At 40.9% G+C, this 26738-nt stretch overlaps 1 protein-coding gene and 1 long non-coding RNA gene across 2 annotated transcripts; one reads left to right on the plus strand and one right to left on the minus strand.

Moving 5' to 3' along the window:
• Positions 1–95: 95 nt before the first annotated feature.
• Positions 96–25907, minus strand: LOC148390702 (guanine nucleotide-binding protein G(i) subunit alpha-2-like). The gene is made up of 9 exons (XM_088389202.1): positions 25209–25907; positions 6841–6883; positions 4584–4725; positions 2883–3043; positions 2030–2158; positions 1281–1410; positions 1006–1159; positions 726–922; positions 96–648 (listed from the first exon to the last, which is right to left on the minus strand). Exons 1-8 carry the CDS (start codon positions 25324–25326, stop codon positions 732–734), a joined length of 1068 nt encoding a protein of 355 aa, XP_088245328.1. The 5' UTR covers positions 25327–25907; the 3' UTR covers positions 96–648; positions 726–731.
• On the plus strand, positions 24382–25350 carry LOC148390703 (uncharacterized). Its single transcript, XR_015861224.1, has 2 exons — positions 24382–24748; positions 25179–25350. It is a non-coding gene; the product is annotated as an uncharacterized LOC148390703 (long non-coding RNA).
• Positions 25908–26738: the final 831 nt, after the last annotated feature.

A 26738-nucleotide genomic window follows, 5' to 3' on the forward strand; every position in this document is an offset into this window, starting at 1 on the left:
TAAACAGAAGTCAAGTCACACCCACATACAAAGTGGCAGTATAAAAAGTGACACAAAGTTATTTCGCTACATAATTTTAAATTTGAGCAAGAATGTCGCCGTCTTGTCTGCCTTTTAATACTTTTTATTCTGTAGGAATGTTAGATCATTTGTGCAGATAACTAACAAGAGTTAATAGCCATCATGTTGAGTCATGCAGAACAATACAAGCTATGAATGATGATGATGATGAACCTATGTAAACGTTATCAACAACAACAACAACAACAAACAAAACAATTCCGATATAAATCATATCTGGAGTCCAGGTGTGTGCTTCTTCTCTTTAAAAATAAGATTGATGTGATTAAAAACTGAATAATGGGACTCGCTATAAGGAAAATGAAAGCAATTCATTATATATATATATATATATATATATATATATATATATATATATATGTTAAAAAAAAACATTAAAGAAGTTGGCAAAAAATAGAAAATAAGAATAAATGCTGATTTCGTGGTCATAGCCCAAAGACCGTTAACATCGAGTGGACACGCTGCAAGGCTGCTGGGCTTGGCAGTGTCTCTTGCAGGAGGAAAAGCGAGATGGTGGCCGGCCAGTGCAGTCGTTCAGGATGCACGTTCAGTTCTACGAGAGCTCCTCTGCGAAGAAACACAAACAACGAGTGCCGTGAATATGCTGACTCGGCACACGGACGGTTCTTGCTCCTGACGCTCACCTGCTCTCAGAAGAGGCCGCAGTCCTTCAGGTTGTTCTTGATGATGACGTCGGTGACGGCGTCGAACACGAACTGCACGTTCTTGGTGTCGGTGGCGCACGTAAAGTGGGGGTAGATCTCCTTGGTGTCCTTCTTCTTGTTCAGGTCCTCAAATTTAGTCTGGATGTACGTCTGCGCCTCCTCGTACTTATTGGGGCCTGAAGGGGGCGACGACGAGATTGACGCTCAGCACCAAAATATTAGAAAACACCTCTTTGCTGGCATACTTGAGTTTCCATACCGGTGTACTCGGGGAAGCAGATGGTCAGGGGGCTCTGGGTGATCTTCTCCTGAAACAGGTCCTTCTTGTTGAGGAAGAGGATGATGGAAGTCTCCGTGAACCACTTGTTGTTGCAGATGGAATCAAACAGCTTCATGCTCTCGTGCATGCGGTTCTGGGTGGGACAAGGATGAAAGACATTTTTGAAGGGAACAATCATTGAAAACCTGACAAAATAACCACGATCACAAGATGGGAATTAGATCAGGTGCAACGTTGCCTTGTTACAAACTCACCATCTCTTCATCTTCAGCCAGGACCAGGTCGTAAGCGCTCATGGCCACACAGAAGATGATGGCCGTGACGCCCTCGAAGCAGTGGATCCATTTCTTCCTTTCTGAGCGCTGGCCTCCAACATCAAACATCCTGCAAAAACACAACACGCACACATAACCTTTAAGTGCTTTTTAAATTTTTTTTGGGAACCAAGATGGCAAGCGTGCAGGAGCCACATCATACGGCTTCCATGTTATCCTCCTGCAGACTTGTCAACACTTCCTCTTTGTAAGCAGCTGCTTTGGGAACAATACAAGGCTGTGCCGGTATATTTTTCAACTCATTTGACTTATTCATGGGGCTGCGTGCGTTCAGGGTGCTCATGTGCAGCGTTTCCAGCTGCTAAAGGTGGAGTGAGCACACCAGCGATGGTGTTTGATGATGCGGCGATCAAGGTAAGCACTTTTCACGAGCGCGTTTTGGTTTGTTAAAGACAAGCTCCCGGCTGAGTAAGCACAGCTCATTATAACACTGACACACTTTAGAGGGCTTCATAGTTGCCGCTTTATGTGTGCACGGGAACTCAAAGGGCCTCAGCCAATATAAACACAAGTTGCAGCTGTTTTATGTTCTCACTCCAAAATAAGACAACCAGACACAATTATGAGGTTTAATTATTACGCACAGCCTTTTAAGAAGCCATGCATGGGTGTGTGAACTATTGCTAAGTAGCCTGGCCAAGTGTCTGGTGTGGTGGGAAGAGTCGTACTTGAAGTGCAGGTCTTTAAAGGTGAAGTGTGTTTCCACAATGCCTGTGGTCTTGACTCGGGTTCGCAGCACATCTTGCTGGGTGGGGATGTAATCAGGCTTGGCTATCCTCTCCAAATCGTTCAAATAGCTGGGTGGGGAAAGGAAAGCAAAAAAAAAAAAACAAAAAAAAACAGTTAATATTCATCATGTGGTGTGCACTGGAATGGATGGAAAGGTTCCTTCAATTCAAAGCCTCACATACTCCCCCCATCCCCCTCACACAAGCCTGAGAAAAATAGAAAGTAGCTCAAACTGGCTGGGCAACAACATCACCAGCACACTGACAACCAAACAGTCAGGTTTAAATTTATGATCCAATAGCAGGGGTGTATATTTACCTGGAGCGATTACACAACACGGGGTGAAATCTCGTTTTAAGGCTCGGATGGGTGAACATTTGTGCTCAAGGGCCTCATTTGATTTTCAGAGCAGACAGATGGGCCAGGTCAGTCATTTAAATAAATAAATAAATAAATACTGTACTTTTTAAAATGCTGTGTAATTAATTTCATTAAAAAAAACAAGAATTTAATAAAATTAAAAAACAAATTAAATGTAATGTAATGTATGCAAAATAGTTTACTTACAACTACTATAATTTTTATTTCAAATGAATCAATTGATAAAATAAGTGTAAATAAAAATAAAATTACCTCCAACAACTGATATCATATGTTTGGGTCGTATAGTAGCTTCAAACATGTTTGATGAGGCAAAATGTTCCTATCTGGTTATTTGACTATATTTGTCCTGTGATTGGCTGGCGACCAGTCCAGGGCGCACTCTGCTGACTGGATGGAATGGTCACTCACTAGGAAGCAGAGTCATTGAGCTGATACTCTCGGGCTCTTGTGAAGCAGCTCTGGACTCCGCCGTCGGCCCAAAGTCGCTGGATGACGTTTGACAGGTCGTCTGGCAAGATGCCTTGCTCCTCCGCGGCTGCAGACAGGGCAAACAGTTGGCGGGCGTCGTCCTGACAACACAAAACAAACACATCAAACACAACATATCATTGCAGGATGACATTCTCTGGGATGAAGAGAAGCTAAATTAACCTTAATGAAGCAATCAAGACCAATGCAGCTTTTCAAATCAAGAATAAAAATTTAGCGGGGGGTCACTCCTGCTACCTCAATCAGATTTAATTTGCTTGCTCATGAATTTAAAATAAGCTTGAACAGGTAGCAATTCTCAGACACCCGGCTGCAGACCAGACTGAAAAGAAACATTGAATTAAAAATAGGTTATTGATTAGAGTCTGAAGGAAGTTTTATTTTCAATATTCAGTGCATCTGCCTGTACTTTTTGTCAAACTGCTTCAGTACATAAAGCCCAAGCACTCAATATTTGAAGACCAGACTTTTAGTTTTTGGACAGAAGGAAAAACAAAAAGTCAAGTCAGAAAATATGACTTTAAGTGAAATGATGAAATTGGTCATTGGTGAGAGAGGGAAGAAAAAAAAAAGGGAAATTAATCAGGGTACATCTGGTTGATGGGAAAATGTGCCAATTTGAAAAAAAAAACCCAACTGACTGTATTGAATAAACCACAAAAGAGAAGTACTGATAAGCACGAAGCCACTAACTTCCTATATTAGACTATTTACAAAAGCCCCAAAACAAAATCAAAATAAAATTTGAATTTCATTCAAAAATAGTGAATTTGTGATGAATATGAAGGCCGCTTATTTTTTTACAAAATATTTTACAAAAAAAATAGACTATTAGAGTTGTACATTTGACATACATTAAGAATTGCATCCAGTTACTTCCTTGGGCGTTGACAACTGTCAACTGTTAAAACACATAGAGCAACATTGTTTGTGAGACGCTACAATACAATTAAACAACAAGAAGACGGAACCTTTTTCAAATCAACCAAAACAGTTATTTCTTCGAAGAATGTATGCAATGCATTTGTCAATATTTAAAATGTTAGTTCTGGTCAATTATGTTGACAAGGTTGAATAAATGAAAGGAGTCTTTCTTTTCTATGAAAATGCTAAATTGTGTGTTTGTGTGTGTTTCACACAGCAGGTTCAATATATGGTCTTTTCTTTATATTGTTGACATCTTTTCATCGCATCCCTGGGTGGTCGCCTGTTGAAAGCTTGTTCTTTACAATTTCTCAAAGCGGCACAGGCACACGTGCGGGGGGCAGAACACGCAGTCTAAAAAAATTTTTAAAAAAAATCGACATCTCACACTTGACTTCCTGGTGGGGACTGTCACGTTTCCTTTGAGAGAGAATCGCTGGTGTGTAAATTCCGCAGCACAAAATCCTCGAGGCACGATATGGGTGTTAAAGATGAAGGCAAGAGAGCAGCTTTGATGGTGATTAGAAAAGATTATATTTCCAGGCGGCAAAGATAAGTTACACGGCACACCAGCGGGTTCCCTGAAGATGTATTTTACGCTTCATTCTTATTACGCATCAGGTCAGCTTCACATTCCTTTGCTCAGATAGCCAAGTGTAAATCTAGAACACAAAACAAATAATAATTGTCCCCTACCGCCCTTCCAGCTTCCTCGTAGTCAATCTTGAGGTTGGACATGGCTTTGATGATGGCCATGATGGACTGGATGGTGTTGCTGTACACAACTGCTCTGTACTGCTTACACTCCTCTTCTGAGTAGCCATCCTCGTGGATAATCCTGGGATACAACACCAAAGAAAAAAGGGGGTTAGAAACCACGAAAGCATTTTTATTTAATGGTGAGAACATTACAAAGTAATCACATATTTTATATTATCAAAAGTAACAATGTTGTGGCAAAGTGGCATGTTGTGAGACTGAATCAACATCTCATCGGCTGGTTAAAGCCAAGTCGTGCCCTCCATTTTGCCTCAACTGCCTGAAGACTCGACACAATCGACTGAATTTGTACGGATCAATTGCGACGAGGCTTTAAGTAATTCGATCGGGCATTTAAAGGTGGCAGGTTCGTATCACGCTACAGAACAAACTCAAGCAAAAGGTCCATGACGGACTAAAACACAAAATTGGACTTGCTGGAGTGAACAAATCAACAAAACCTCCTCATGGAATGTAACAGCTATCTCAAAATGATTCTTGTTTACAAATGATCATGTAAATATTTGCAGAATTATGCAAAAAAAACAACAACAGGGAAGAATTGTTTAACAAATTAAATCAATCAATCAAATTAAATAAATAACATTATGATATGCTAGAGGTGCCCCGACAAGCAGGCCTGAAATAAACATGAGCTACGTTCCTCGCACGAGTGAGCGAGGAGACTGACAGAAAGAAAAGCTGCAGAGGCTCACACGAAAATAAGCATCCACTCTGGTTTGTCGTCATCCAGAGACCAGTGGTGCAGCCAGAATGCTCAATAGCAAGCCAAGCACCCAACTAAATGAAACCTCATTAAAATGCAAGCGAGCCCACTGAGAAGCAGCAAGACAGATTGGAAGATTGAAAGCCCCCCCACTGTTCTCTCTTCAAGCAAACAATACTTTGAAAAGTGTCGCTTTGATTGGCCTGATTGTGACACATGCTACAAACCCGCCGTTGTGTCATTTAATGAAATTTAAAACCCCAGCACACAAAATATTCAACGTGGTTGCGTACGGGAGTATTACAATTTAGTTTTCCTGCCATCGTCGGAATATATTACCGTTTATCCTTGTAGAGATGCAGAAAAATGTTTTCATTATTGATTGAACAAATAGTGCAAAACCAACAGAAAATAAAGCGCTCTGTCTAAAACATAAATAGTAAAAATTTATCTGTCGTCCTTGTCAGTAAACGTTTCAGCATTTCTTTATAAATTGGTTGAATTTACACTGTCGGGATTTTCTCACAGCAAGCCAAGGTGCAGTTAAATTTGTTCAGTTTATCTTCACAAGTAGCTTCAATAATGTTTCCTATTAGAAACAAAGTACGCCTGCTGAATCAATTACAGGATAAATGAAAGTAGTCAGCAGTTTTAATTGTGTTTTTTTTTGTATTTATGTTCAACAATGATTTTTTAATGGTTAAAATGATTGCCCAACTACAAAGTATTTAATTTATGAGAACTAAAGAATGTAATTATCATAGCAGGAACATTCCTTGGCATGAGCCTCTGGGGAGGAGGAGTCAGACAAAATGTCTGTACTTGTACATGTGTTGAACAACTCTAATTAAAATCAATAAATGAACTCATTAATTCGTGGTTCATTGGCTTTTATGTTAGCATAATCCTAAAGACCAAAATATTTTTGTATAATAAATTTGATGTTTATTACCTGTGGAAAAGGAGCTTGAAAAAAATACTTATTAAATCCCAAATTGATTATTTTTCTAAATCGTTCAGGGGTATTGTGGCTGAACACAGAAGCGGCGTACGAGTCTCCGAAGATATAGATAATAATCACAGTTTAACTTTAAACCAATCTCACTTCTGGGATGTTAACTTATTTAGTCAAGAAGGGGAAAAAATGTGAATAAAGTTCTTCTGGTGTTGATTAAATGGGACAGACAAGTGGTTAAGAAGTGGACATTAGAAATGGCCTTTTGTCTCACTGGCGGAGCTAGGATGTTTTACATGGGGGGGCTGTGGGAACGATGTAAACATTGAATTAAAGCAATCAAAAACTCTGGCAGGATAATGACAGAAGCTTCTCAGTCTTAATATTTTACATTGTTGTATCAGCTAGGCTAAAGAAAAAACGTACAGTATTGCAAGTATCGCCGACTTGATGCAATTACTTGTCAGACTTAGAGGAAGGAAAAACAAGAGCAAAGAAATCAAGTCTCTCACTTCATCTGCTTCACAATGGTGCTCTTTCCAGACTCCCCAGCACCTGCAAAGAGAAGAAAAACAGGCGAAGATTAAAAATACGCTCCTGTTAGACGTGAAATGTAAACAGTCCACCCGAGAGGCCGTCCGTCCGTCTCCCATCTGGAACGTCTACCCTCCTTCTACCTCCCTGCTCTCACAACATCCTGCTCACTGGATACCCATCACAGTTCCAGCCAGCTGACACACTGCAATGAATTCAAAACACAATTTGGGCCCGTTTTAAGTTCTGACATACAGCAGCGACAATCCTCTTTTCATTCCAGACAAATCACTATCATTTTTTTATTTTAATGGCAATGCCTTGGACTGAAAAAGGCTTTTCTTGCCCTCTGCTATGTTTACTCCGACAGCCCGGGGCGACCAGAGGGAGCTCATCTGCCACAAGGAATCCAGCACAACACACACACACATGGGTGTGCCTGTCAGTGCACTAGCCCGGGGTAAAGTCCCTCAATGTAGCTTACAAGTCAGACATCCACAGGGGAGCCTCTGGGTAGGAATGGGCCAGGACGCTTTGCACATACAGCTGTCAGCTCTGACTTACATATGGAATCGGAGATCAGACTCTTCTATAGGACCACAACATGGTGCCTGCCTAGAAATGTGTGGATGTCACATGGGCTTAAGTCACAGAACCCTGAGATCCAGTAGAAGAGCAGTTGAGATATCAATCAATGCTCATTGCCCAGAAAGTGTTTACTATTGTGGTTGTTGTTTACAGTGGTAAACAATTGCACTACATCATAGGTGTCAAACCTAAGGCCCGGGGGCCAGATATGGCCCGCCACATCATTTTATTTGGCCGGCAAAGACAAATTGTGCACTGCCTTCATGTGTCAATACCAAAATTGCAAATTGTGTTCATTTTTAAAAACTACAGATATGGCTAGCATTTTTTATTACCATGCAGATTTTTAAAATATTTGGACAGTTTTTACTGGCGTCTGAAATCATCATAAAATGGCTGATTCTATCAATATTTTACCTTCCTGAAGACAACCGCATCCTTTGTTAAATAAGTCCTCTGTGGCAGTGACAATCAAACTGCACCCCTGTTATCATGAATGTCATAATAAAATTCTTATCAAGCTAATTAGAACCATTATTAACTAAGGCGTACCTAATGCTGCGGCCACCAACTGTACACAAAGAATCAGATGACAATCTAAATGACGCACTCATCCATTTGCTGAACAAACAGACGGCCATATTGATAAGCAGGATGGACAAGAGGCGAAAGAAACGTTCCATGCGACTAGCAGCATCTTTTCATTCCAAGTGTCAATTAACGATAAAAATGAGTGCTAAATGGGCGAATGGAAAAAGAAAGTTTATTATTCAGTCTGACGGCAGATGGACACAAAACAGAGCATCTTGTGTTATTGTGCACACAGGAAATGAGCTACCTCATTCATGTGCGACCATCCACAATTCCACTTGCATTTGTTTATATTGTTGAGGGACTAATAGGAAAGAATTCTCATAAATGTGTACACACGCACAAGCATGCATATCAAGAAACACACAAATACTGAAAAATAACTGTTGGCTGCTTAACAATTCAAGGAGTCAAAAAGTATTGAGTGTTACATTTTCCCTACAGTTGAAATGGTGTCAAATGTACTTTATTTTGCTTTCATAGAGGAAAGTTCAAATCCAGTGTTTTGATGTATATGGTTTAAATATTTCATTCACATGAGCTGGAAGTAAAAGGCTTCAAACAATTGCTCATGCGGGCGTGCTTTAATAACACAATGTGTCGGCCTCTTGAAGGACCCGACTCAGCTGTTAATGGAGGCAAAACTCAAGGAAAGATATTTATTAAGAGAGACGGGACCTGGTAACAAAGTCACAAGTCTCTAATGTGAGATAAACGGGGAGATTAGCAGATGGTTGGGGTTTTGTGCCAAAAATATGTGATGGGGAGTGTGACAGCAGGACATCTTTCCAGTTTGGATCTCAAGTGCAGAGATATTTATTTAAATAAAATGACCTTTTAATACGTGCACTTCCAAAAAACTAAAGTAGGCAACATTAAGATTTAGACAACTACTTTCTAAGAGTTGTTTTTATATATTATCATCATCCTGTCTATTCAATTTCATGTTGATTCGCGAAATTGATGTCAGGGCCTATTTATTTTTTCTTCATCGGGGAATACATTTTCACCAAAACAAATGCCTTGTTGATGAACTTGAGGAGATATAATTATCTGATACAAACTGTGAAAACAGATATGCTTCCCCTGTAAATAGAAAACCAAAACAAGTAGCACACAGTAAGTCATTGACAAACGCTGGCATGCTTGCATGCTTTCTAGTGAAAGTCGGTTAGGAAAAAGAGGGAAAGAAACGAGGTCACCATTTAACTCTTCTGTGCCAAGGCCTTTTCTCATTATCTTGAAATAATCGTTGTATTCTTTTATCTTTCTGCACTGACCGCTAATTGCATCAGCATCCTGCGATCGGCCACAAAAAAACGCGCGCAGGTTGTTTTGAGCAATCCCAGCGGAGCCCGGACACAAAGGCGGCAGTGTTGGGCCCCTGGGAGCAGAGAACACGGGCCCCGCTGTTGATGCTTCATCATCCCAGACTCCGCAATGGCTCATACTGGTTACTCACACTTTGCAAGATTATTCATTGGCTACAGAAAAATACCTAAGATGTCATGACCGAGAAGTACACAGAAAAGATGGAGTGAATTAGATACAGGAAATGATTAAGTACATGCAAAACTGTGAATACGAATTTTTCCTACTCCAAACCTTTTTCGGCTTTCATCTTAAGACAGCGATGGCTCAGCATCGTGAAAGTTGCAAGAGTCGACGTGCCCTTAAATGAACACCTAACAGCCTGATAAGATAAGACATCATCATGCGGACGAGCATCTGAGTTGGTCAGCATCTTGTAAAGCATCCTCTGACCTCTGTACCTTTTCAGCACTTTTTCCTGCATCGGTAATGAAAATATGCATAAGACTCGCTCTGTCACTTTCCACCGCTGCTTCTCGTGGAGCTAATTAGCTTCATTCATCTCCATAATTTTTAATTCTGTATGTCAATGAAGTTCATCTTCCCAAACTTCACCCATCTACATAGAGTATCAATGGCGTACTAATGAGCTAAATAGACTTTACATCGGAGACCTTCCAAAGACTCGAGCACCACTTCCTCGTGAAATCCTATCAAGGAGGAAATAGACGCAGCTGGCACGTAAGGGTTATGAGCGTATACGCAACAGAACTGTGGTTTTGATAGATAGGGGACAAAGAAATTCAGTCAACAGATGGCTCCGATGCCTGGGGCAAAGAGCAAGTCTGGACAGCTCACTGACAACTGCTGCCAAAGAGGCGAGATCAGATCGAGTGAATGACAAAACAAAGACAAGATTGATGAAGGCATTAAGAAGAAATAAAAAACGTTTGATGCTTTCCAGTGATGGCATTTCTTCTGTCAGAATTCACCAGAAACCATTGAAAAATAAGAACACTCAGTTGTGGGCAGACCGCCACCAAAGATGAACAGTAAAGGCAAATTGTATGTGCGGTTATGTTCGGAACTGTGTTTGAAAATATTGTGGGCAATGCTTAGTGGCTCACACGCACAAGCTAGCTACAATGATGATGATGAAAATGGCAGCATTGGTTGGAAGAATTGAAATGCGCAACATTGGCAGCATTTACAGTAGATCATGAAAATAAATGCTTGTGTTGACTTTTCAATATTCTAAAACTTTAACTTTGCTACGTTGACTGCATGCGAATGCTCTGTTGTCGATAATAGTTAAAGAAGCTGAGACTCCATTTTGTCGAAAATGTTCCACTCCAGTCATTAAGATGACTAATATTCAATTTTAAAATTGTCGACAAGTACAAAACAAGTTACTTCGTACTCACCTGCAAAAACTAGCTTAAATTAGCGACCGAAAGCAGAGTTGAAATAAAATGCTAAGTGAAGCATCGTTGTCTCGCCGACAAACATAAAGGTCAAGAAAATGGTCACGTGCAGCTTTTTAGTCCCGGGAGAAGATGATGACGGCATGTCGTGGCGAGTGAGGCAGCAAGCTATAAATCTTGGAGACAGTAAAGGCGATGAGGAGGCTGAAAGGTGAAGGAGAGCGAGAAAGGTATGGCCTTTGGAGAACCTGATGGGACACTTGAGCGAGGTCACTCAGTCAAGCGGCCAAATCAATGACCCGAGCCTCGGCCTTGGACGCCAGCGAAGGAGAAAAGTTCCAAACACAGAAGGAGGAGCCAAACCACTGATAACTTTGATATTTGGCTTTGATTCTAGCTGCTTCTCCTTTCTAAATTCTGAATGTTCTTTGACGCCGCTGTAAACAGGAGTGACAACGGGGCTCGCCAGATGGTGCAAATTCATATTGAATGAAGGAGCATCAAACCGAAGGCTGCTGAAGGTCTGCAGCCATCTCAGACGTTCCCAGTAAATTGTTTTGAATTTAATGTGTCAAAATGATTAATATCAATAATATCAAGGAATACCATATCGATTGATTTTCTGGAAGCCTTTATCTGCAGGTTTGTCGTTTTGACCTTGCTTTATTTTAACACCTTCCGTGTTCTAATTTTAATCAGGCCTTGGGCTTACAAGCATCTGGCGGGGTCAGGGTTGTATTTGTGTTACTCTGACATGATTGTGCACGTCTTGCTAGACAGGCTCACCTGCATATGGATACTCAAAGGTAATCGCAAATTGAGGATATGCACGCACACGGGATTACATTGCAGTTAAGAGTGTTATCCAAAAGGAATAGGAAATATATCCCAAAAATCTGATGTGTATGGGGAATAAAAGATGATCAGTCTGAATGGCCATCAGTAACACACTGAGAACATGATTTTTTTTTTTTTATGGCTATGAGTTAATTTTTAATGTGAAAAAAACTCTTCTGGGATGAAAGTGAAAATGAGCAACAGGTTGTTTAATTATGCGGCAGACGTTTGATTGTCATGAAATTACCAACGATGCATGATCCAGCCCATGAGGCGACTTGTATGTTGTGATGAGTCGACATACAATGATGACTCCTTGCTGCATCATGAAATATGAAAGACTGCAAATGTATTGCTGATGCATTATATATACTACACAGCCATTTGCCGCAATATTACCCCCACCCCACCCCACCCCACGATTATACTTCGGCTTGCATACTGACATGTTCGGGCTTAAAGGATCGGGCAATTGTATGATGAATAATGGATAGTGCCATCGGAAAATAAGCAACGGGCTCGGGAGGAACCGTAGTGCAAATGTTTACTTAATGGCAAAAGCAATAACTGTCAAGTTTATTAATATTTTAATTAAGGCAGGTCAGTGCTTCAACCGCTCAACAGTAACCAAGAATCGATCAAACAGTACAATTCATTACGCGACCAGAATCGTCTTGACCTACTGAAATGAATAAGGCAATTTGTCGATATTCTGCTCATTTCGATGTGTGCTGCCTGGCCACAAGGGGTCACTATAATAAAAACATACAGGCATGACCGAGAAGGAGTTTCTCAACTGAGTGATTTAAGTTGCAATAATATCACTTGTTTTTAATCTTTTTAAAAATTAAAAAAGAAACAGAAACAATTCATCCACAGAGTGAAATTAATCTGAATTCAAGTTTAAGGTCTACACATCATGTACTTTGTGGCAGTCACCAGCCTGCCACTCCCGTGTGGTATAATTACTAAAACTGAAATGCCATCGATCAAAGAGGGGCCGAGGTGAGCAAGGTTGCTTGTGATGACAGGCCGAAAAATCAGACGATGTTCTGGCCTTGAAGTCTGCAGACATTAAAAAGTCTAATAGACCAGCGCAAGGACACAGCAAACATCATTCAGCATTTTTCTCTTAAAAGAACTCTGACTTTGAATTAAATGTCATACAAAACCTTTCAAATGTAATTTCGAGGCCTTAACATATAACCTACTATATAGCAAGAAAAATGAAAATAAAAAATGGTGTACGTCAAATTAGCCAAGTTGTATTGTCGATTATGACTCACGAAACTGAATGAACGGCAAAATGTGGGAAACAAACTGAAGTGAGCAAGACACAAAGAATGACAAAAGAAGCCACACTTAACCACAGGAAACCAAAGTTAAGTCTTCCTCTTTGTAACCATAGCAACTTCAATGTGTAAGCTATGAGGGAGGAAAAAAAGCACAGGAAATGGAAAAAAAAAAAAAGGGGGGGAGGAGTATAACTGGGGGTGTCTCGACAGTTGACAGTGCTTACAAGCTAAAACTTGCACCCAGGAAGGAGTTCACATTTATAGAACACACAGTTGTGAGGAAACGGCAGTTTAAACTTTATGTAAAACTGTTGCCAGTGGGAGGCAATAATACAAAATGTGCAAGTACATTGAATTACAGCCTCACAATTAATCATCATTAAAATCCCTCAACCAAGAAACTTGATTCGTCTTGAACAAAGTGAGCACATGCTGAAATGACATCCAGCAAATTCGTTCCTTTAATTACTAATGTTATGAACATCTTGACAATGTCTCATTAAATTTGTTATGTTCGATGGTGAATTTGAAGATAACTTTGAGTCAACACACACAGTTTGCTTTGTGATTAAAAATTGAGTCATTGCAGCTGTGGTTGTAGTTTGCTTTTGGGTAAATGGATACAAAGACAAGTTTATAATATTTATGTAACGTCAAAAGAATTTTTTTTTTTTTGGTGGGGAAGTTGGGGTAGCCACATGTACAAGACAAAAAAGACCAGTCACATAAAAATAGATATGACAAGCGTAAACCACATGGTGGTCAGTAATCCAGCTGCTATCAATTAAAAAAATAAAAGTTTTTCTTCATGTTGTTTTCGGTCTTATGAAAAGCCTTAGAAGTGGCAGTTCAATGTGCATCACTTAACAAGACAGATGGTTCCCCAAGGAACGAGCCTCACGACATCGATAGGCGTCCAATAACCTTGAGTTGAACTGACTCGTGAGGTCGGCAGGGTCATGAACTGTGAACTCGAGTCCGAAAAAACTACTGCATGACACCCGGAAAGACGAGTGTAAACAGCAGGGAAGTTTGGGTTTCAATTTTGTAGCCAAGGCGGTTTTCAAACAAAATGTGTGTTGTCTAATTGTGGCCAACTGAGCGACTTGTTTTAATTGGTCATTAAACTACACGATTTAAAAAATAAAAGCAGGGGGGATGTTAAATCTCATTATATGAAAAAGTTAAATTATCATAAAATTTTGTTTTTGTCATCCAACCTAGCCATTAACTTATTCCCTAATGTGTGTTTCAGGTAACATCTTTACGATTTGTATGGTAAGCAGGTTTTGGGATCAAACAGCGGCCAAAAAAACATTTGAGGCGGGTTTGCTTTATTTCCTTAGTGGCAGTCTCAAACCTCGCAACCCTGCTCGGTGTGTGTGTGTGTGTGTGTGTGTGTGTGTCTCGGTACGGACCCTGCAGGAATACAGAGCATTAGGACACTCACAGAGAGGTCTTTGTGGCAGGCAAACTAGTGGAGCTAGCGGAGAGGCCTGTTGCAGCTTTGTTTGGCTTGCTTCTTCCTTTGTTTATTCCGCTTCCTTTCAGGGCTGCTCTCTGCAGCTGACCACAGCGATGGTCAGGAGTGAGCAATCAACTGAGGCTAACTGACAACATCCCAAACCCATGCACACATTGAACAAACCTACACTGTGAGTCAGGTCATAACAAAAACAAATAGTTTCATTTGTTGCATTTTAAGCCCTGGCAATACTGGTTGATTAAAAAACCAAAACAAAATTTGTTTTGTTGTACTGAAAAGTGATTCAACATAGCAGACATATTGGTGTTATGATTTAACCATATGGCGCTTTGACGCCACCAAAACACATGGAACAGGGCCGGGCCAATCCTGTGACTGAATCCGATTCTGTTCAATACTCACAAAAGAACCGGATCAGGAGCTGATACCGGATCAGGACATTTCCAGTCAGCAGGGCAAAACATGTCATAAGGTGCGAGCATCCTTGCTAACTTATATCATTTACACGTTTACCAGATCTAAAACCTTCCTATTTATCCAGCTCCTTTCAGTGGAATCCGATGTCAAAACAAGCCCGGTTTGCTTTCCAAACATACTCAGCACCAGCGATAATCACTATAGAGACTGCAAATCTGAAAGCCTGAACTATCAGGGCTTGAATGTCACCGTTAACCAAAGCTGTCACGACTATAATGGAGAATACGCCTATCAAACATGAGGGCAAAGATGACACATTAGCTGTTATAAAGCCGAGTGGCCAAAACTGTCATTTCCTTAGAGACCGGCTTTCATCCATTTGATGACCGAAAGCAAAGATAAGCTCTTATTGCCGAGCGCATGCAGACTGTTGACTATTTGTCTCTTGTCCAGGCGAGATTCACTGAGCGTGAAGAGCCTGTGCAGCCACGCTCAGATCGATTGATCGCTTGGAAGCATCGGCGGAGCACTAAATGGAATCAAGTGTCTAGCTCAAGGGCACCTCAGAAGCGTCCGTCTCTTAAATGCATGAGCTATTTTTCATTTTACTTCCCATATGTAGTGTATAGGCGCCCACGGTTTTGCCAATTTTGAAACCTTTTGATGAATTTAGCCTTAACATTTCTAGGGGAGGACAAAATCTGCTTTATAAAGATTTTTAAGTGACAGAATTTTAAGATTGTGTCAGGTGGTACGCATGGGTTTTTTTCTTCACACTGAGGCAGCGGAGCTAATATTAGGTCAATTTTCCTACTTCCAATCTATGTTAATAAGGACCGCTTAGAGGCAAAAACTGGGGCACAGTGAACCCAGCTGAGACAGTTTGAAGTCTTGATCTGAAATGTGCCGCTTACCATTGTCAGGAACTATGAAGAGCTCTCAGACGTTGAAGAGGTGAGGGGAAAAACATTGCTGTCATATACAACTATTTTACGACTGCACGTTATGCAATATGTAAGTTATATATGTTTAACAACATGAACAACGGCTTGTTTCATTCAGATTGACAGTATTTTTAAAACTCTGTGTAGACGTGAACAAAATATTTACTCCATCCAGCAATGTGACATGTATTTGATATTGCTTAAATTTTATTTACTTGTTTTTATTACTAACAAACCTCCAAAAAACAATAACTAAAAAACAAAACAAAATAATCATTTTTTTAACATATATGAAATTATTATTATTACCATGGATCGATGGAATAATCAATAGAATAAATCGATAGTGACAGTGACAGTGTCATCTACATTACGTACTAATGTTTTTTTATGTTCTACAGTGTAAAGGTCACAGTTTGATGCTGAACTAAAGGTTGTCGCCCTCCCCCACTTGCGGCTCTTTCCATCTGTGAAATGACCTTCTGGCGAAAAACATGAGCAGGGAAAGACTGAAAAATCATAGAACATCCTGTAAATTAATCCAATAGTCTAATCAGAATAATGTTATAAAATCAGAAGGGGAAAGTCAGGGTCCACTGAGCTGTTTATTTTGGAATTTGGCAGCAGGCAGCCCCAGCAGCTCGGAGCAATAATTCCTACTGCTTCTGTAGAGTGACCCGGTTGACTTCCTGCCTCACAGGAAACGCACTGCACGGTCTCAGCCCCGCCCTTCCTGTTCCCTACGTTAGTATTCACACATGCACTCTTTCGAATGACTGCTCCGTATCGGTGCCACAGCTTCAATAGATTCGTTACGTCGGACGCTCCAACAATGAGAAACACCAACTCGCCAGAAAAGCAAAGTTAGAATTATCCAACAAGTCCAGCACGGCTACTTCCCGTCATGCCCGCTTCTTGCGGTTTAACTGAAATATTTAACGTTGACCCCGGCGCCGCCCTCTCTCTGTTCTCTTACTCAGTATGCCCCAACTAAAAAGGGCCTCAGTGTGGGAGCGCAGCAAGCTGAGGCCCCACAGAAAACCACATAATTACAAATCACAATAAAGCCCTCAGTGCTGTGTGGCTGCCAGCGACTCGGCTGTATCCAGACCTGCTTCGCCTCCGTTGGTGTACACAGCAACCCCCCCACCCTTCCCCAACACCTCACCCCTTTCTTTCAGTATGCTCACCCAGGCCTTCTTTCCGTTGTCCCTTCTGTCCACCTTTTCTCTTCACACTGGTTTTGTCCAAGCTTGCACACGACACTCCTCATACGCAAAAATACCTAAATCGAGTACGTCAAATTGGTGTGGATCACAAGAGTAAAAAGATACCGCTTTCTAGGGATGGACATAATTGATTAAGTATTTGGTCAAATGGAATTGATTGTTGTTGGGCAAGAGTTGCGTAGAGGTCCCGAGTTCAAATCTCCGAGTCAGCACAGAGAGGCTCCAATGCATTTTAGAACCTAAGGCATGGTGCAAAAAGCATTTTTAATCTTAGATTTTTTTTTTTGTCTGACCTCACACGAGAAGATTTGACATAAATAAATCAGTCAATTTGGAAAGTGGACCAATGGAAGTGATACTTATCATGAAGCAATAAAGAAAAAATGAAGTGCACTCCTATTTTGTTTTTTTCCCCCTTTCACTTCGACTCAGCAAAATTCATGAATGAAAACAATTTGTTTTTGCATATGGACGAGTGAGTGAATAAGGACAGCTAGTACATATTCAATCGGAGGACATTTTCCAGATTGCCGAACCTCTTTGAAATGATAGAAATGCAACGATGCTAACATTCACCCAGACCTTTCCACGTGTGGTATAAATACTTAAAATGGGGTTACTAGATTAATGAACAAACTATTCAATGACCACACGAGCTTCCCCCCACATATAACTCGACATCCAAGTCATTCAGATTCTTGACATGTACACCAGGTATAGCAAGCGAGTGGCTGTAGAATGCTGATTTCTCAAGTGAGCCGTGACGAGAAACACCCATCATGGTGTGCTTTTATGAGGCTCTGGCAGTATGGTCCAATACAGAGGTTAAGCTCCGGCTTTGAACAAAACTCCCCGTAAGCCACTCTTTAAGCGCCATTCAAGCTGAAGGGCTAAATCAGCCCAGAATATTAAAGGATAATCAGTCAATTACTCCAAAGGTGTTCTGACTCCACGATAACGTTGCGACCTTTGTTATGTAAGATGATGGCAAATGAAAAGTGGCTCATGTTGAATATAGCTGCCATGTTTGAGAAAAAGAGTGACAGAGAAAAAGGTCAAGGAAAAAAATAAATGTACCTTAGTACATTATAGATCAGAGATTTGATTTTCCAATATTCCAATTCAAGTGCTGTGCGCCAATTAAAAGTTGGTGCTGGAAAGTTCAGAGAAACTCAAGACGACTGGATGAGACTAAAAATTTTGAATGAATAATTCTCGTTTGCCACCGGCTGAACTTTCGTTGGTTATTGGAAAACTGCAGCTTGTTTGTTTGCTTTCAAACTCAGCTTTCAGGAAACGTGAGTGACATCATGCACGCTGTGGTTGCAACATCATTGATACTGGCGCCCTCACGCCGGTCACATTCTTTCCACAACCTTTGACCAACCAAAACAAGTACCTTGACCAGATAGCTTTTGGCAATCAAGAAAACAAAACCTTCCACCTCTACCAATCACATTGAACTTGACTCCTAAAAAATTACTGTCGTCATTTTTAGTGAACCAGCTGACAACAAAACCTGCTTGACAATTAGTGGAATTTTTGTGCCATTATTTTTTTTAAATAAGCTAGACTTTTCTAGGTAGAACAAGAAGGGCGTGTTGGTTTCCACCGCCAGTCAAACAAAAAATTTGCGCCCACTTCTCTTTTACATGTAGCCTCCTTAACAAAGGATGTGGCAGATGAGTTGCAAAAAGGAAATGATGTCACGCCTCAATCATCAGAAATGACAAACGCAATTGTGTGTTCATAGACCGTATATGAACTCACTTTGTTTTTGCTCCAATTCTTGCCAAGATAACAATTACACAGCATGATTACTGCATAGGTTTGCCTCAGCTTCCTCATTAAAATAATTCAAGAATGGGCTGTTTTTGCACCATGTCTCAAAAATGTCTCCATCAAGTGTGATAACCAAACAACAGTTGTGAGTGCTTGAAAGCATTTTTTTTTTGTTCGTAGCAGCCTCCAAAGCAGCACCACGAACAAAAGTGTGGCAAAAAATGTGACATCAATTTGCCTCACCTCGCTTGAAAATAGCAAATGGCTTCCATTCTGTCATTACCACAGTCCTCGCAAAAGCCTCACTTGCGGCCATTACATCCAACCATCGCGTATCACAACGATTATTTGTGGAATTCCGTGTTTCCATGACTTTACGAGCAGTATGACTGGTATACTTTAGTTGGTGTTAAATCACAAGTCAGATGAGGTCTATAAATATAGTTATATTGAGGAATTTGATGCTGTCAACTTGTCAACAGTAAAGAAATGAAGCGAGACAATTCTACTGCAGCAAATTGACCGTTCAATTGGTCTTGCCAAGTGCAGCTGTCACAACATAACTATTTTTTGTTGCTTCTTCAAAATTGTGAAGAAAAAAAAAAGCATAAGGATTCTAAACACAATAATGACATCATGTTAGGTACACAATGCGTCTTTGTTCTTCTGTGTGCATGTTCCTCAAGCATCGCTATAAAGAAACAACTAATGTCAGTAAAATCAGGCTAAAAGGGTGCTGACAATAAACAACAACCCTTTGTCATGAGCGTCTGGCTTTGAAAGAACCACCCTCAGCCGAGACCATTTTGGGGTACTGTCTCAGCTGCGTGTGAGCGTGCAGGCCCCAAGGGGGGGTCCAGGAGTGCCGGGCCTTCCGACTCAGAAAATGACAGGATAAAGTGATGAAGATGGGAATGGGGGGGCGGGGGAAGCGAACTGAGCTCATTTCCTATAATGGCATGGAGGAGGAAATGGACTGTGGGAGGGGTGAGTCGGGATAATGGTTTACTTACAGTACGAGTTTTAGTGATATGATCACACAAAGAAAAGGCCCCAATTCTAAACTTCCCAAAGGAACTTGAACATGTAAGCATGATTCGGAGGAGGGAAGAGGGGACTTGCGATACCGGACACGAACTTGATGTGTGAATTGTGTTTTTGCAGAGCTCTGCTAAGATAAACAGCGTTGCAGCAGGGAGGACTGCATGAACGACCGTCGTGTCCCGAGCGGAAACCAAAATAGTTTATCTGGCCCTGGGGCAAAATAGGGACGACAAGAGGGAAAGTACATACAGATCGGTTGCAAGCGTCAAGTCATCCAAATGCGGAGAAATAATGACTCCCCCCCTCCCTTGTCTAGTCTTACGTAGTCATGGAGACTGAGGTATTTCCGTTGATCAATTATATGGGAGAGAAAGCACTAGACCCTCAAGAATGCAGAGTACTTTTAAAATACGGGTTATGCTTGACTTCATCCAGAGGGCTCGTCTGCAATCCAGAGTGACAATCAGATATGATGAATGTTATTAATTGGAAAACTAGGGCTGCCGCAGATAGATATCTTTTTAAATCGATTCTTGTAGTAGAGAGAAGCCAATAACATTTTCAATTTCATTGCAAAAAAAGCTTGCAGAACTGGCCACTCCTCGAGTACGAAAAAATATTTCACTTGGAGGGAGATTAAGTAGCTTCTCCTTTTTTGCAACAGTTCCTTTTTCCGTTTGTAAGCATACAGTCCATCCGCAAACGTATGTGCTTAAGTATCCACTTCCTCTTCCGTCACTTATTTTCAGATGTAAAGTGCACGCACACCAAATAAGGCTTTAGAGTCTGTCATAATGTTGCAACATTTTATGAATATATAAAGGATGATATGATACGACCGCCGCTTTTTACGTCTGTTGTGCTTGCTCTAGCCAAGCCTGGCACATTAACAGCGGCGGATCTGCTATCCTGTGCGTCACACAGCTAATTTTGGCACACTTTGTTTGAGTAAACAAGGATGAAAACATGAAGCATCAGTTTATTTGAGAAAGTCGGCCAATGCCCTAATTGGCTGAAATGTATCTCGAAATAGCTGATATGGCAATTAAATATTTGCGTATGCAACATTTTTTTATTTATTACATATGCAATGTCAGACTTTGAACTAGCCTGGTAAATACTGAGACTGCTGCTCACATTAATGGCGGAGGGAAACTCAGAGGTGAAGCATGTGTGCTGAGAGGTGGGAGTATGTGTCACCTTTGATAGCCATCAAACTGGAAAAAGGGACTCGACTGAAAGCTCAACTTTATCTGCCATTTTTCACCAGGTGCACAATGAAACATTACCAGCTTCCGCGTTAGCTAATAAAAAACCTCCCTGTTTCAACACCAAAATGACAACAACAATGCTCCCACGTAACTACTAATCCATGCATCCATTTCCATCTCGGCATTTAGAGGTGGCCTTTTGCAGCCTGTTTGTTAAATCTGACTCATATTTCAATTGTTTCAAAACAAAGGAAGGATATTCAGTTCAATCAGACTGAACGTGAGATCAGTCTGTGTGATGGCATAATGGGTCATGAGGTAAAGGAACAGGAAACGGGAAGTGAGAGGGATTTTGCAGATGTTTTTTTTTTAAATTGAAAAAACAACAACACAAAAAAATGAATAAATACAAAGCCATCTGCCCCTAGAATTTAAAACACATCACCAAATCAGACACATAAGTGGTTCAAGTGGTAACAAAAGCAAAAATTGATGTCAGGATAATTTATGGATAATATGTGAAATCGATTAATCGTGCCTGAAGATGAAACCACCTAGCAAATAAAAATGAATCACTGCCTAAGTGGAAGGATCACTAACTAATAACCACAAAGCAATTATTGCACGTTCATGATACCGGTCCCCTTTTATTTATCTAGAGACTATTTTTGTTCAGATTGATAATGAGCAAATGTGTTTTCCCACCTCCCATGTGTCATTTAAGCGTCACAAAAGTGGCGTGGCAGCATAACAGAGTGAGCCACTGGTGGCGGAGCCAACTGGCACAATCCATGAGTTTCTTTGAACGGCCATGTTGCCACTCCTTTCACTGACATTGTAAGAAGCTTTGCTCAGTAATTGAGAGTTATTTAAAAAAACAAAAACTTATTTTGGGGCTGACTGTGGTCACTCTCAGCGAGTCTCCATGACGCTTGCTAGCAGCTAATTAGCACGTAGGCTCAGTCAACATTGTAGACACTGACTCCGTGGAGAATAAAGTCAATGGCCGTTGTCTCCAGTCTATGAAAGAACACAAGTGTCATCTAGCCGCATGTCATCCAGAAAACCGATGTGAGGTTGGCATCCTCTGCACTACGGCTACATAAATCTTTAAAACATGGAATTTATTTTTAGTGTCTTTTGACTTGTGCTACAGGCAGCATGCATGCCAAAATATTTGCATAACAGTGCAAGTCAAGTGTGTGTGTACGTGCGTGTGTGCGTGCGTGCGTGCGTGTACAATGCATTATGCAGAAACACTCCGATTGTGTTTTCACAATGCAACATTGTGCCAAGAAACTTTGTATTTATGCAAAAAAGGGAGATGGATAATGAGCCATAAAAAGATGATTATGGGAAAATCCTCGTGAGTCCATTACCGAGTGGCGAGGAGATTCAATGTCAATCAAGGGCCTGGCGAGTGATCGCTACCTATTAATGAGGATTTTAAGGCTGACTGGATGTATTAAATTGTCCATGTCACATTAACTAATGACTTTACCTGGAAACAACAATCAAAGCCTTTCTGGTGAAATTACAACACAGCACATACAATTAAAACACTTATGGTTGTTTGCACGCAACTCAACATGGTAACGCATCGTGGTGGAGTTAAAATTTAAAGCGACAAGCTTTAGTCTAACATTTCAATGTGCAAAGATGGCTTTGAAGATACTTTAAAAGTACACCGCAACCACAATAATACAAAGTATTTAGCGTCGCTGAAATGTGATTTCAGAGACTCCTGTGAGCAAAATAAGCAGTCACAAGGTCTTTTGAATTCGGCTCATCATTTACAGAGTCTTGACATTTGAGAAAAATGCCCACATGGCAGTTTTTTTTTTTTCTGTCTACTCTGTTGTGCCAAAACAAATGCAGACACAAGTTGTTCAGTTTCTTTGTGGTTATGACTGTAAATGAACAATGAAGAACTACTATTAACTCTGGTGGAATTCACAAGACATATGCCAGCCAGTATTATTACATCCAGAGTGGGAGAGTGATGGAAAAACAAAAATATCAAGTCTTTTTTATAACCCCGACCTTCAGATGTGAATGCATGCCCCCTTAAAAGGCAACATTTGAATATTATTTCCAGCCACAAGGGGCGCACGACACGACAATCTTGAACTGATTTTTAAGTTCTATTTATACAACAACTGGTTTGTGGAACCTGTAAACATTTCAACAACGGCACAGCAACATTATTACCCATCCAAAGCGCATATCCTCACAATGATCTTTGCCTAGAAAGATAAAAAATGTATTCTTTGAAGGGGCCTTGAAACACACGTGCCATTTTGAAACATCTATTCAGAACATTGGCCTAACATTAACTCATTCATTGCCGGCCCAGTTAAAATATTAGTTTGACATCTATAGTTGTCAATGGCAGTGAATGACATTATTCATGACACCAAGACATTATTGAGATCCAAAACGAAATGAATTAAAAGTGGGGAAACGATCCATTATACGGACGGACGAACAAAACGATCAAGATCAACATTTCTTAAAAGTCCAACATCAGCGTCTGGCTCAACGACCCAGTTCCAGTCATGAGATGTGGCCAAAGGAAGAAGTGAGTTTTTTCAGCTGCTGCAACAGATGCTAAACGGAGGCAGGAAAGAATAGTGGGAGGTCTGACGAGCACCCTTAAAGGGCGACATCACGATATATGACTGCCAAGTGCAGGAATGTAAGCGGTAACGTGAGCTGCACAAGTCATTGACCAATTTTTCTCTTTCTGCAAACCGAGCATCATTATGTAAAAATTCATGAACAGAGCTCGGCTTAAGCGCTCCAGTGTAATAATCCCCGTGAAGTCCTCGCACACACGCCGTTGGATAGTAATTACTGATATGAAACCTGCAACACAGCGCAGAGTGTATCATTAGCCTTCTAACCCAGGGGCGGAACTTAACAACTTGCCGTGTCTTCAAACAGCGCACGAGAGGAAAAACGTGGCCTTTCTATTCCGCCTTTGCTTTGTAATGTTCCGTCTGGGCGATGAGATGACAAATCGACTTAAGGAAGCTGTGATCACAAAGCTGCTAAAATTGCAACAGTGAGGAGGAAACGGCACATTGGATGCAAGTCGGCATGGTGGTTGACTACCAAAAGGATAGACAAATATTAACATATCGCAGTGGAACATTGATAATCAAACAGAAATTGAAAGGGGCAGGGCAAACTCCGATTTCAATACTTGGTGCCAGAAGGAAGTGTGGAAACTGTTGCTCGTCACATTGTTCAAATGTACACTTTGTACTACATGTACTAACTTAAAAGACCAATGATGAGAATGTAGTCAAAGTGGCGCTAATGTTAGCTTCGACTTTACAATCTGACATTCTTTACTGTCCTCACTCACCCGCGGGGTTGCTGACTGTCAATTCCTGTCTCAACGTCAAATTGTTTCCAACCGGCATAAAAGTGAAATTCTATAAACACTAAACGCTCCATTGGGACATGCCAGGAACCGAAATACTTCCAATGGGAATCTGTTCATTTCACACAAAGTCTGCAAAGTAATGTTCTTGTGCTTCTGTTCTTAACAGAAAACTGCTACTTGATCTCAGAGAGAAATAAAAGACACACATTAGTGATTGACCACAATGTGACTGCATGGAAATGAGGCATTCACAATCCCTTACTTGGACCCAAAAAGAGAATTCCGCAAGCATTGGAATGACTCCACACACCCGCTGACTTGTTTTGACTCGAGGTGAGCATGCTCTCGTCTGGACATTTCTGGGAAAAGTTGGGGCTGTTCACCCTCTGATCAAACAGCAGCTAACTTATTATCAGGTAGACCTTGTCATGTCTCTGACCCAACAAACTTTTTACTAATCTGTCCAAACAGAAGAGGAAGAAACAGGTTTGCAGCCAACATGTCTGGAGAGTGTTTAGACTCCAAACTTTGACTAATTTCTCAACCGGTTTCTTTGTAAGCCACTGAGATGATGCAAGGCCACACAGGGTGCATGCAATGCCAATTGCCTGGCCATAAAGTGCAAGTGTCAGAGGTCATTCTATTGTTAAGCACACAAAAAGAGCTGCTGTCCACTAGTGAGACGTTTAAGGGTCTGAATGAAGGTAGTAAATTCGGCTATTAGCATTCATTGGGATTCAACTTTTTGTTTTGTGCTTTGAAGGGAGGGGGCGGGGGCAGAGCGTGGACTCACCAAGCAGCAGCAGTTTCACTTCTCTGGCCGCCTTCTCTCCATCTTCTCGCAGGCTCTTGTCGATCATTTTGGACTTTTCGGCCGCGGCTTTATCCTCCTGGCTCACAGTGCAGCCCATGGTTCCGAGTGCTCGCTTCAGGACTGCTGCTTTTGTGGGAAAAATCACCTGGGGAGAAAAATACGAGGCGCGAAGCCTTTCTTTGGGAGGACAAAATAAAAATAAAAGCTTCCCTTTTTGGTGAGGGACGGATCACCGAACCCCTTCAGCCGTCAAAACGAGCGACTTGCCCGGTCACAAAAACAGCATGAGTGTCTATTTTATTTTTGGAAAAAGTAGCCCTAAAAACTTCAGTTTTCCGGAAGGCAGGCTACTGTGTTTTGTTTGAACAAATTCAACACGTCCTTCAGCGCATGATAAACTCACGAAAAGACGCTCCGGAAGTTCCGTAGAAGGGAAAAAAAAGTATTCCAAAAAGCGATCAATCAAAGAGTCTGCAAGAACGCTCACAGTGGAGGGTTGTTGATTTTTTTTTTCCAGAGAAATCTTTGTCCTACTGTCTTCGCAACATCATGCATTCTTTCTACGCGACGGAGATTTGTCACACATTAGAAGCCACACCCGGGGCCGCGGTCAAGTTCCCCTCCACACCACAGGCACAAACGGCGTCAGCCTGTAGTCACCGTATGTGTCGATCGTAAACGAAAGGGCTTTTTGATATGAACCGAGAAGAGCCGGCTCCTGATTGGGAGCCGAGCAAAAGGGGGCGGGGCGACAATTCCATACACTTTCATGTTAGTTCATTTGAAGATCTTTTTTTAACATTTTGGTAGCACTATGCAGAGGAAATTACAAAAGCCAAATCCATTCATATTTTACATTGTTGTAGCTTTTTGGCAACAAATTCAACAACCGAAAGTATGAAAACTGAAAACGGAATCAACTCTTTTTAGTGAGTTGAGCTAAAAGAGCCAGTTCGTTAAAAACTCCCATCATTACCTTCGCCCCACCCCTAAAAAAAAGAAAAAAAAAGTGAGAGAGCAACCGAGAGAGCAAGAGAGAGCTGCTTTATGGGAAATGTAGTCGAACGCCACTCCGTCATCAAATTACTCCAACGCAAGTTTGGTTTCTTTTTGCGCTCAAGGGATGATTTTGGGCCAGATGGGCCAGGTCATTCGTTGATGAAAAAAAAAAAAAAAAGTATAATAATTTAATAATAAAATTACTGTTTAAAATTTCATATTTTTATTAAAGCATTAATCTGTAATGTGCACCCGAAATTCTATAATTCTAGCTTCATTTTCATTCAAAGAAGAAAAGAAAATGTACACAATGTCCCAATGCAATAAAGGATACATAAAGTGTAAGAAAAGTGGTTGCTATAATTCTCAATCTAACCTTAATTATATCTTTTAGGTGCATGAGTGGTACCAATAAAGGTTTCTAAGTTAAGCATGTCTACAATGATATAAACTTCCAAACTGTATTTTTTTTTAAATTCCATATTTGTATTCCACATTTATGATGTCCTG

Source organism: Syngnathus floridae, chromosome 11, assembly GCF_059516105.1.
Source record: "Syngnathus floridae isolate MCC-2025c chromosome 11, RoL_Sflo_1.0, whole genome shotgun sequence".
Lineage (NCBI taxonomy): Eukaryota > Metazoa > Chordata > Actinopteri > Syngnathiformes > Syngnathidae > Syngnathus > Syngnathus floridae.